Below are 13014 nucleotides of genomic sequence, written 5' to 3'. Positions count from 1 at the left end.
CTAAACAGGAAATCCTATTTTTCATGGAATTTGACTTACAATTTCTATGTTCTCATAAATAGTTCAGATCTATTCAGTAGACTATGCAAAATAATTGTAAATATCTGAACAGAAACTAGCTGAACCTTGCCCTTCTTAAAGGAGTATTCCATCCTGGAACTCTTGAAATTTGTTCAATTCAACAGGTGTTTTAAGTGCTTCATAAACTTGAAGGCTGCTGATAAGGGGACAGATACTTATTTTTAAATTATATTGAAAATGTAATGGCATAACACGCTTAAACAATTAACAGTCATATTTTTGCTTGAATGTCCCACTGTAAGTCAAGCATTTATTGGGCATGACTTTGGAAAGTAGCATTTTACAAGCAGCATGACCTATGTCATCACGTAAAATTGTGCCTCCTTTTTTCCACGCCCAAAACACTTGTTATTACTTCAATGATTTGCTATAACATCAGCAAGAAAGCTGAAAGTTGTAGCAAGTGGGGAATTGTTGAATTTAACACATTACAGTAATACAGCCAATAATGGCCTAGGCAGCCATTAAGATGGAATGCTTAAGCACAATGTAGTTAACAAGGCTTGTGTGAAAGAAATGTTGAGAGCGTAGTACTTTCCTTCAATAAGATTTGAAGACTTATTATAAACAAACAAGGCAATCTATTAACTGTATTTTACTCACCAACCAAAAATTCTGTGCCAAAAATTCTGCCATTCTTTTCAAGGATTTCATGCATTCTCAACTGGCATGCTGCAATAGTTTCATATTCTGTGCCATATGCGAGTTGTACCTCTAGTTTTACTGTGTTTTTCTGTAAATACTGTAGGAAGAAGTCGTCCACTCGGACAACATACTGAGATGTGAAGTCAAATACTGGCTGCAGTCCATGTATTACAGGGGTGGACTGGAGTTCATAGTCATAGAATGCATAGGTACAGAAAGTAGCAGGTTCTTGCTCACCGAAAGCCTTAATGGCTTCAGGAGAGAAGGTCACTTTGCTGATATGGATCTCAAATAAGTTTTCTCCACGTTCTAAATGGACAGTTTCATCAAATTCATCAGCTTGATCATCAGTTGTTATTTCTGGTTTGAATTTGAATTGTTTGGTGCCATAGGCTATGTCTTTGAGTTGGGCTGAAATAGATGAAAACAGATGCGATTTTTCCATATTTTTCATTAAAGCAACAGAACGCAAGATTTTTTCTATGTGGAAAACAGATGGTCTAGAATATAAACACCATTGTTATCATTTTTTTAACAAGTTCTTCAGTGCAGAAGATTTAAAATAGCCCTGCAAATTCCTAGAATATGAGCTACTCAGCATGCAGGGATTACAATTTGACATTTATTCTGGGATAAATCAGATGAAACACTGCATACCAAAGGCCTTTTTAACACACAGTAGGGACATCTTAATTAAAACTTTCAACAGGAAATTACTAAGATGCTGGTCTGCTAATGATACTGCTTTTAAAAAGGTGGTTAACCCAAAGTATACTCAAAGTGTTGTGGGTCATAAAATGAAAAAAAAAAATTATTGAGCAAATTTGGTGATATAAGAGGTTCAGGAAACATTGTATAATAAATATATGCATTAAATACATAATTACTTAAATGTAACCTGGTGTCACAGAGTTATAGGATATTATTTTCCATACTGGGGAAGGTATTCTCTGTTTGTTATTTCTAGCAAAAGAGTAAGTTGGTTCTTTATATGTGTATTTATAGTATATTGTGCAGAGGAAATCTTCCCTCCGGGTGAGTTCCTGAACTTGATTGGACTGACAGAGGCAGATGCTATGCAGAAACAAAGCATCTTCCTATAACAAAGAAAAGTTACCATCAGACAACTTCTGTTGAGAAACTGAGTGGATAATCTACTGTAGGTGGAAGTCTAGGTTATTTACTTATCTCACAGTCAGAGATAACTAAAAATTGCAGGTTAAAAATAAAATACATGCGTAATAACTTAATAAACCACTGCAAAGAGAACAATCTTCTTATACCGTCATGTAAGTTATGTTCTGCTTCACAGTTATTTACACAGTGCTTTCACGAACATCACTGTGATGCTTCTTGCAGCTGGCATTAATACTTACTTTTATTACTGGTTTTCATAAGCAGCAAATTTAGAGTACCATGCACTACTAGTTCAATTTTTTTTCTTCAGAAACTAGAGAGTATGTAGGTGTATATAAAATATATAAATAAAGCTAATATATATGTACAAGATTTTAAAACTAAGTAAATGGAAAATAAAATTGGATATGGTGTAAAACAGGCTGCCCAACCGCATTGAGCCCATTTTGTACTACTGGCATACACTAAATTTATCCCCATTCGTTCCATTCTTTTCGGCTTTGGTGCAGTCCTGCATTTAGACTTTTCTAATAAAACAATAGGAAGTCCTACAGAGGGAGTTAGGCAGTAAATCAATCTTGAGAGCGCTGTGAGTGTTAATAAACTGTTTATGTTGTGGTTTGATGGTTTATATCATCTAAGCTTAAAGCTTTGTGATTCCCTTGAGGGCATTCATTACTTTCAACAACACATAGTCTGCAGTCAAAGCGTGTAAAGGACTATAAGTGTGGTACGGCATTCAACTTTGATATATATGATACAGAATATCTGATACTTAACTATTGTCTCAAGAGATACTTTTTCATATTTCTACATGGAATCCCATTACTGCTGCAGAGAGAAACTCTGGCTATCCAATCTTGAGTTATTCATATTCTGTTTATAAGAAACATCATTTTTGCTTATAAAAAGAGCAGTTTATTTCACCTGATATTTACATTTATAGATAGGTGGAGATTTTGAGGTCTCCTGTCTGGCAGAAATGGGCTGAAAGTGCCCTGTAATTAGGTTCACAGTTCCACTCCTGCCAATTACCCTGAGCCCACCTCTGGCAGGCCAAGTGCCTGCTTAAGTTATGCCATAAGTTGTTAATGGTATGTGAATTACATTGTTAAGATACACAGGTGAAGGGCATTGTTTAATTAAGCACCGAGAGCACTTATAAAAAAGGATGGGAAGGACTAAAAGTCCTCTCCTTCTTTTAATCTAAGGTGAAGGTGTTATGTACCTTTGACAATGAAGACAACAATAAAAAAGGATGGCCACATTTGCATCTGGGTGTCCCTGGAGTTTGCGTGTGGTGTCTGCTGATATGTGTGAGGCCTTCCTTGACAGATGGGCACAGTGGGGGCTGAAGTGCATCATCAGCCCCCAAAATGACATTTTAATTTAATTTCATAAGTTTCCTTTAAAGTTTTTCTTTAGTTACAGTGCCCCTTAGGGGCTATAAATTGGTTGAATTTGCATTTTGCTTCAATTGGTTAATTTGTTTTACTCAAAAGTATATAAAGAAGGAAGGCTATGTTCACACCCAGGTGTCCCTGGAGAGGGAGCACGTGGTGTCTGCTGGTACGCTTCAGGCCTTCCCTGACCGGTGGGCACTATGGGGGCTGGAGTGCTTTCTTGGCCCTCAAAATTACATTTCAAGTTAATTTGAAAAGGTTCCTTTAAATTCTGTGTTTTTGTTACAGTGCCCTTTAAGAGGCTAACAATCTGTTTAACTGGCTTGTTTAATTGCTTCATTTGTTTATTTTTTTTATTGATATACACAAAAGAGTATAAAGAAGGCTATGTTGGTGCCTGGGTGTCACTGGAGAGGGAGCACACGGTGTCCACTTGTACATTTGAGGCCTTCTGTGACCAGTGGGCATTGTGGGGGCTGGAGAGCTTCATCAGTCACCAAAAAAACAATTCAATTTAATAAGATAAGTTTCCATTGGAGGTTGTTTCTGTTACAGTGCCTCTTCAAGGGGCTATCAGTTTAATCTAATTTGCCCATTTGTTTAAAAGTCCTATCAAAACAGTATAAAGTGACTCTGGTACTAGGAAAGTCACATACTGGTGATAGAACCTCTGATCTTGGGAGGGAGAGATCCTCCAGCAGTATTCCAGGAAGACTTAGGGGGGCTAGTAGAGGCCATAGCTTGACTCGGTCATGCAGTAGAACAAGGACTATCAAATAATCTAGGAACAGAACTAGAATAGAAGCCCCTAAGATCAGGAAGTTTTGGTGGCTGCAAACAAATTAGAATATAAATTAATAAGAGGCAAAAAAGAGAATTTGGACAATTGGAAGCAATATGGTGCCTACTCTGAAAGCCTGATAGGGGACTGCCAGCCTTATCTCACAGATGGATATTTATGGAAATAGGTACATATAAGGCTGAAGTGAGATTAGCAGGCCTGCCTTTTGAAACTAGCCTTGGAGATCAAGATGTTACAGTAGACTCCCCCATGGCAGGAAGAGTAATCTTGAAAATTTTCTTAGCCCTGTTGGTTATATTTCTGTGGGAATGGAAGTCACTTGATATACAAGCTCCATTTTGTGAGGTGCGAAATTTCAAAGCGAAGTGTTTATGAAACCACCTAAAGAAGTGAGTTATGTAGAAGGGGAGCTGTGGAAATTAAACAAATGTGTTTATAAATTGAATGAATGTCAAGGGTATGGATTTTTTGGTTAGGTCTGTCTTGCTCAAAGTAGATGTACTCAACTGAAAGCAGATCCAGCAATGTTCTACTGGTATTACAAAGAGAAACTCGCAGGCATCTTTATGATGCATGTCAATGATTTTCTATGGGGATGTTCAGCGAAATTTGAACAACTTGGATCAAAGGAGAATTTAAGGTTGGAAATCAGGCTTTGAGGGCCTTTAATTACATAGGCCTGGATTTTCACTGAGTAGGGATGACTCGGGAGCCCTTTAAAGATGATGAGTGGATTCTGATGTCAATATTCCCGACCCTATTCCAGGCTCTCTAATTTTCAGGGATGCCTTTAAATGGTGCAGGCTGGCTCCTGTCCGAAGCTTGCATCCAGCACTCCCGGCCTGGCTGGCTCCATTGTGTGGATGGGCATATCCTAGTCCTCCGCAATTATCATGGAGTCGGGCCAGGTTTTTAAAGAGTCGTGGTTCACAGCCCCTTGGAGGAGTAATGAGCCCAAGTATGCATGAGGGGATCTTTTAAAAGGTAAGCTCAAAAGGTTCCCCATGCCAAGTTACAACCGTCACTCACCATCTCAGTCTCCTCATGACTTGAATGTAGGAGGGTTGATCAGTAAGTTCGTGGATGACATGAAAATTGGTGGGGCGGTAAATAGTGAGGAGGATAGCTTTAGATTACAGGAGGACATAGATAGGCTGGTCAGATGGGCTGATCAGTGGCAAATGGAACTTAATCCGGATAAGTGTGAGGTGATGCATTTGGGCAGGACAAACAAGGCATGGGAATATACGATAAATGGTAGAACCCTGGGAAGTACCGAGGATCAGTGGGACCTTGGTGTACATGTCCACCGATCCCTTAAGGTAGCAGGACAGGTAGATAAGGCGGTTAAGAAGGCATATGAGATACTTGCCTTAATTAGCCAAGGCATAGAATATAAGAGTTGGGAGGTTATGCTAGAACTGTATAAAATGCTGGTTAGGCCACAGCTAGAGTATTGCGTGCAGTTGTGGAATCCGCATTTTAGGAAGGATGTGATTGCACTAGAGAGAGCAGAGGAGATGTACTAGGATGTTGCCTGGGCTGAAGAGTTTTAATTTTGAGGAAGGATTGGATAGACTAGGGTTATTTTCCCTGGAGCAGAGGAGATTGAGAGGGGACATGATTGAGGTGTATAAAATTGAGGGGCATAAATAGGGTAGACAGGAAGGAAATTTTCCCCTTGGAGGAGGGATCAATAACCAGGGGGCATAGATTTAAGGTAAGGGGTAGGAGGTTTAGAGGGGATGTGAGGAAGAATCTTTTTCACCCAGAGGGTGGTGGGAATCTGGAACTCACTGCCTGACAGAGTAGTAGAGGCAGGTACCTTCACAACATTTAAGTATTTGGATATGCACTTATGATGACATGGCATACAAGGCTATGGGCCTAGTGCTGGAAAATGGGATTAGTTAGGTACTTGTTTGACCTGGGCTGAAGAGCCTTTTTCTGTGCTGGAGACCTCTATGACTCATGTCCTCTATGCGAAGTTTTGGCACTTACATGAACAGTGACCCACTGTACACTTTCTAGAACCAATGAACATCATAGTCTATAGTAGGATGTGCAAAAAAAAGTTTTGAAAAAATATATAATCCATTGATAACTTTCTCCTATGCTTGAAAAAAAATGGAGTAAGCTAATACAAGAAGTGTTAATCATCCAAGCTTTTTGAAGTTTCAAAAACCAGAAACCCTTGAAGCCATTTAATTTGTGTCAACAAACATTGTGAAATTGATGGCAGAGAGCTTGATCTGGCAATTCAAACAGTGTTTTCTCTGGGACAGCAGGTGTTCTCCTATTATAATAACTATCTTGGCATTCAACTAAGCCTTATTATGTACACTTGGCTGAGAGCCCAGACAGCTATTATAATATGAGAATACCTCCTCCCAAAAGAAAACATTGTTTGATTGATAGCTCAGGCTCTCTGATCTCTGTGGTCAATTTCACAATATTTGTTGATACAAATTAAATGGCTTCAAAGATTTTTGGTTTTTGAAACTTCAACGGGACTGTATGATTGACACTTTTAAAAAACTATTTACCACTATAGTTTACAGTGTTCATTGGTTCTAAAGTGTACAGTGGGTCAATGGACATGGAAATGCCAGAGCTTGGCAAAGGGTGCATGAGGGGATATAGGGTGGGTGGGGGGGGCATGAAGTGGCATGGGGAGTGTTTGGAGGCTGATGGGGGTGTGAAGGGTGAGGGCTGGAAGGATTTTGTGTTTTGTTCACCTGTGGATATTGAGGCAGGCCTATTAAACAACCCACCTCTGTACCCGGCAGCCTCTGTAGCTGCCCCTGCAATCCTTACTGGGTCAGCTGGCTCAGCTCCAGCCCGCACCCAGCCTCCAGCAATGAAGATCCCACATTCACGGCACTTTCTCCGAAGGCAGGCAGGCTGTGCTGGGAATTTTCCTGATTCCTCCTACCCACTTTGAGGATAAAAATCCAACTCATAGGCTTAGATAGTAATCAAAATAGGTTGGGAATCACCTTGAATAAACAATCATATCTAGAAAGTGTTACATATTTCCTGATAAATCAGGCAAGATCATCACAGAAAGATGATCTAGCAGCCAAAGAAGAAACATAAGCTTGATTAGACAGTTAGATTGGCTATGCACTCAGACAAGACCCTATGCCATCTCAGAACTCAGTACTATGATGAAACACACTACAACAGAGGAGGCTTTGAAGGCAAATAAAACAAGAAATTAAATTTGGGAAAATGCACACTCAAGTTTCCAGCCTTGTGTGACCAGAGAGACATGAGATTAGTCCTTTTCAGTGATGCTTCCCATGGCAATCTTCCAGATGGGTGTTTGAGTACAGATTTGTAACATTCTTGTGAAAATGGAAATTGTTGTCCTTTGACCTGGGAAGCCATGAAATTAAAAGGGGTGGTTTAAAGTACTCTCGCTGCAGAAAAACTGGCTCTAAGTAGAAGCAATGGAAAAATGATTTTATTTAACAAACATTTTGAGAGAAATACTACACAAGGGGCATTCTAAGAAAAGTTTGTCTGTCCCTATAGGATAATGTCTGTTTGGCAAAATGTGTGATTGAGAAAAGATTAAGGATTGACCTTGCTGGTACTAAAGAGATGTTAGAGAAAAGAGATCTCCAAGACAAAATGGGTGGAAGCAAGTCACCAATTGTCAGACTACTTTACAAAAAGGAATGTTTGCTCGGGAAATTGGTCCTAGGAGAGGGACGTCCTGTTTTTTTTCAATTCTTTCATGGGACATGGTTGTCACTGGCTATGCCAGCATTTTTAATGCCCATCGCTAATTACCCTTGAGAAGGTGGTGGTGAACTACCTTCTTGAACCGCTGCAGTCCATGTGGTATAGGTACACCCACATGCTGTTCAGAAGGGAGTTCCAGGATTTTGACCCAGTGACAGTGAAGGAATGACGATATAGTTCCATGTCAGCAGAACTTGCAATTGGTGGTGTTCCCATGCATCTCCTGCCTTTGTCCTTCCAGGCGATAGAGATTGTGAGTTTAGAAGTCGCTGTCGAAGCAGCCTTAGGGAGTTGCTGCAGTGCATCTTGTAGATAGAACACACTGCTGTCACTGTGTTGGTGGTGGAACAAGTGGATGTTGAAGGTGTTGGATGGGGTGCCAATCAAGCAGGCTGCTTTGACCTGGATGGTTGAGTGTTTGGAGCTGCACTCAACCAGGCAAGTGGAGAGTGTTCCATCACATTCCTGATCTGTTCCTTGTAGATGGATGGACAGACTTTGCGGATTCAGGAAGTGAGTTACTTGCCACAGAAATCCCAATCTCTGGCCTGCTTTTGTAGCCACAGTATTTATCAAGCTGGTCCAATTCAGTTTCTAATGAGTGAATAGCCCCCAGGATGTAGATAGTGGGGGTTCAGCAATGGTAAGGCCATAGAACGTCAAAAGGATATGGTTGGATTTGAGATGGTCATTGCCTGGCACTTGTGTGACAAGAATGTTACCTACCACTTATTATCCAAAGCATGAATGTTGTTCAGGTCTTGCTGCATGTAGACATGGGCTGCTTCTGTATCTGAGGAATCACATATGGTGCTGAACGTTGTGCAATCATCAGTGAACATCCCCACTTCTGACCTTATGATGGCGGGAAGGTCACTGATGAAGCAGCTGAACATGGTTAGAGGACACTACCCTGAGGGACTCCTGCAGCGAGGTCCTGGGAATGAGATGATTGACCTCCAACAACCACAACCATCTTCATTTGTGTTAGGTATGACTCAAACCTGTGGGAAGTTTTCCCTAATTCCCATTGACTCTAGTTTTGCTGGGACTTCTTGATGCCACACTCGGTCAAATGCTGCCTTGATGTCAAGGGAAGGCACTCTCACTTCTCCTCTGGAATTCAACTCTTTCGTTCATGTTTGAACCAAGGCTGTAATGAGGTCAGGAGCTGAGTGGCCCTGGTGGAACCCAAACTGAGCATCAGTGAGCAGGTTATTGCTGAGTAAGTGCTGCTTGATAGCACTGTCGGCTACTCCTTCCATCACTTTGCTGATGGTGGGGCGGTAATTGGCCAGACTGGATTTGTGCTGCTTTTTGTATTATAATGTGTTATACAGAATATGGAAATTTACTTTTCTTAGGTTTGTTTTGTAATTGTTAGATTGTATTATATGCTTTATTTAAAGAAAAGGGAATCTGTTAATGTTATGCCAATTGTCTTGTTAAGATACACAGGCGAAGGGCGTTGTTTAATTACCTACCTAGAGTACTTATAAACGGGGACGACTGGGGGAGTAAGTAGAAGGCAGAAATATGTAATGCTGCATTCTGTAAATAAACCAATTATCAAGAAAAGGATTTGTGTCCAGCTTCGTACTTCACCAGAGGCACAGGTGTTAACTTGGAGGAGTAGAGGGCAACAGTTGTTCTCCAATGTTAATATTGGGAGAGCAATCTTTGTCTCATTGAGGAGAGGTTTTACTCAGGGTGGTCTCATGGAAAGGCACGCTAGTGAAAACAAAATTTTCGTACTTCACCAGCTGGCTTGGGATCCAATTAACAAGTTTTTAATGTATGTAAATTAGGGATGACATACATTTGACCCCGATTCCCACTTCAGAACTCAACTGGGGAAAGCATGCACCATGCAATTTCAGCTGATGACCTCGCTAGAGATGAGTCCAAAGGTACATTTTTATTTACTTTTATAGGGGCTGAAGGAGCGGAAGTGCTATTCTAGGTTGCAGAAAAACAACCATGGATGTTGTTGCGCTGGGCTTCCCCAATTTCATGAAAGGGCACCTTCCCTCCAGCCAGGCTGCCTGATATTGCAGCAGCCTGGTATAGGTTGGATTGCCGCAGCAAGCTTGCTTTTAATCAGGAGCCTTATAGTTATTTATTAATCGGACTTGGTCCTCTGAAAATCGCAGAGTGAGAGTAACTACACCATACTGTCTCACATTTTTCATTGGTAACATACAAAATTCCAATGACGTGTTCTATACAAAAACAGTGACCACATTGATTATAGACTGAAATGTGCAAGACACCACAGGGGGCATTTTTATGGACTGAAGAGGTCCATGCTAGCACAGAATCTGTATGTATTGTTTAACAGATCATCCGGTTGCTCACATAATGAAAATCCAGAAACCAGGGACTGACATAGCTATATTTTATCTACACAAAATGTTTATATTAGGAACAAAATATAATTTTATATTAGCTGTTTTTAAAAAGATTCTTTGCTCATACCTTCAAGTTTTCTGATCCGATCAGCCCTAATGTCAAGTAGCTGTGCATATTGCCCCAGTTTTATCTCATATTCTCGATTATTATCTTCCATCTTCCGTGTCACAGTATCGACTTCACTCTAAAATTGAAACAATAGGCCAATAGGTAAAATAGATTACATAGTCCCTGATCATACTTGTGAAATGTATCTGCCAAGGTTTTACTCAGGGAAAAACAGGGAAGTTATTTTAAATATATAAAGAACCTTGGTTGGACCACTCTTAAAGTATTATGCTCAGTTCTGGTTTCCACATTACAAAAAGTATGTAAAGGCACTGGGAAGATGCAAAAAAAATTACAAGCATTCTTCCAGAACTGAGAGGTTACAATTATCAGACATAACTGAACAAGTTGAGGCTCCTTTCTCTAAAAAGGAGAAATCTGAGGGGTGACTTAACAGACATCTTTAAGAAAGATTGATGTACAAAAGTGTTTTCATCCATGGGAAAATCCAAAAGGAGGGAACTTAAGTATAAGGCAGTCACTAATGAATCCATTGAGGAATTCAGAACAAATTTCTTTATCCAGTGAGCGAGTGTGAAACTAGCTCCTAAACGGAACAGTTGAGATGAATAGCATAGATGCATTTAAGGGGAAGCTAGATGAGTACATAAGGGAAAAAGGAACAGACGGTTATGCAGATTAGGTTAGATGAAGAAAGGTGGGAGAAGGCTAGATTGGATCATAAACACTAGGCCAGCTGGGTCGAATGGCTGGCTTCTGTGCGATAATTCCTATGTAGTTCTATGTAAGTCATTTGTTGATATATAGTAACCTGAGCTATTCAGTCTTCAACTGCTTCCTCTGGATTTCTCTAATTCTTTCAAGCAAAATGTACAGCACAGATGAAAATAAGTAGAGAAGTCATCATGTACTACAGGTACTGGGGTAATGATACGATCATGTTCTCCCAGAGGGAAGCAAAGAGAGCATGATTGAGGGATAAGGTGACAGCATTGTAATTCTGATTCTCCAACCTGTGTTCCCTCTAAGCGTGCTTCTCCAGGAGCACAGGGTAATGGAATTAACCTTATTAAGTAATCTTTATTATGGTGTATTACATTTCTAATTTACCTAATTGAGAACCAGAGTTCAAATAGGCATTAAAGACTCAAACACAATCCAAAGGAACAGGAGTAAGCCATTCAATCCTCAAGTCTGTTCAGTCATTCAATTCGAATATGGCTGCTTTGTACCTCCACTCCATTTACCTACATTTGTTCCATATTAATTGACATACGTATCTAATGAAGAGGTTTTGATCTTAATCTTGAAATTTTCAATTGACCCAGCATCTACAGCTTTTTGATGGAGCAAGTTCTAGATTTCCACTGGTCCTCATGTAAAAACTAAGTTCCTGATTTCACTCCTTAAAATCGAAGCTAGATCATTTAGGTTACACCGTCTTGTTTTGGGTTACCTGACCAGAGAAATATTTCCTTTTATAATTTTAAACACGTCATTTAGACTGGTCAATATTCTAAACTCCAGGAAATGCAAGCCAAGTTTATGGAACCTGTTGTCATAGTTAAGCCCTTAAATCTGGTATCATTTTATTTGTGTGCAGCTCAGTACCTGATATTGAATTGTAATCTGAGAAGAAGTCTCAGGCAATTTAACTGATGATCATCCCAATCACTAATACTGCCATCCTATGTTGCAAGCTTGTTCTGGGTACCCTTAAAGAATATGACAATGATTCATCCTGTTGGCCGGTAGGTAATATGGATCATTGGCAAGTTGGTGTGCTAGGGTCTGTATAACCTAAAGGAGTGAAAAACAGCTTCCAAAGTTTTTTGCCAATAAAAAAATTGTGAATGTGGTAAAAATGTTGCACTAACAAGGTACTTTCGAAGGTGTCAGCCTTGAGTCAGTAGGCAGCACTGTCACCTCAGTCAGGAGGTTCTGGGTTGAAGTTCCATGCCAGAGACTTAAATGCAAAAATCTACTGAGGGAATGCTGTACTGTCAGGGGTGCTGTCTTTCAGATAAGATATCAAAGCAAGGCCCCATTTGCCCCCTCAGATGGGCATAAGATCCCATGGCACTATTTTGAAGAAGAGCTGAAGGATTATGCCCAGTGTCCTGGTCCATATTTATCCCTCAACCAACATCACAGGGACAGACTATCTAGTTATTATCACATTGTTGTTTCTAAGAGCTTACTGTGTTTCCTCCATCACAATAATGACCATACTTCAAAAATACTTCATTGGCTAAGTACTTTGAGATTTTGCTGGTTATGAAAGGCTCTATATGGAGGTAAGTCTTTCTTCCATTCTATATTTATCAAATATTTACTTTATATTTCATTTTTGCTCTAATCTTCCTATAAATCTAACTTTTGACATGTGCCTTTTGCCCCCTAATTGAAATATATTTAATCTGTATCATATTCATCTTGAACCTAAAATCCCACAATTCTTGAGGGTCCAAGTAAGTTCCATTAGTTTCATTGCATATATCAGTATTAGCACAGCGGCTGGTTAGAGATGTGAAGGCAGGGAGCAGGAGGAATCTGTGGCAGAGGGAAGATGCGTGGGCTCAGGTCCAGCAGATGAAGAAGAGCATAAAGAAATATTTGGTCCTTCCACGGTTTTCTGACACCTTTTGAATGAAACTCAGAAGACTGTCTAAGTGCAGGACCCAAATAGGCCTTTGCCCCTTTGATGAGCTA

General features: G+C 40.0%; 1 protein-coding gene across 7 annotated transcripts in view; it reads right to left on the bottom strand.

Moving 5' to 3' along the window:
* Positions 1-13014, bottom strand: part of rpgrip1l (RPGRIP1 like) — a 298740-nt gene that overhangs the window by 133546 nt on the left and 152180 nt on the right. For all 7 annotated transcript variants that reach the window (XM_041191778.1, XM_041191780.1, XM_041191779.1 and 4 more), the window contains 2 exons: positions 10300-10417; positions 685-1137 (listed from right to left, as the gene is read on the bottom strand). In XM_041191778.1, the coding sequence (XP_041047712.1) occupies positions 685-1137; positions 10300-10417 (571 nt within the window). The remainder of the gene's footprint in view (positions 1-684; positions 1138-10299; positions 10418-13014) is intronic.

This window comes from Carcharodon carcharias, chromosome 7 (assembly GCF_017639515.1).
Source record: "Carcharodon carcharias isolate sCarCar2 chromosome 7, sCarCar2.pri, whole genome shotgun sequence".
Classification (NCBI taxonomy): Eukaryota; Metazoa; Chordata; class Chondrichthyes; order Lamniformes; family Lamnidae; genus Carcharodon; species Carcharodon carcharias.
The sequence above is the reverse complement of the archived record's forward strand: the minus strand, read 5'-3'. Positions and strand labels throughout refer to the sequence as shown.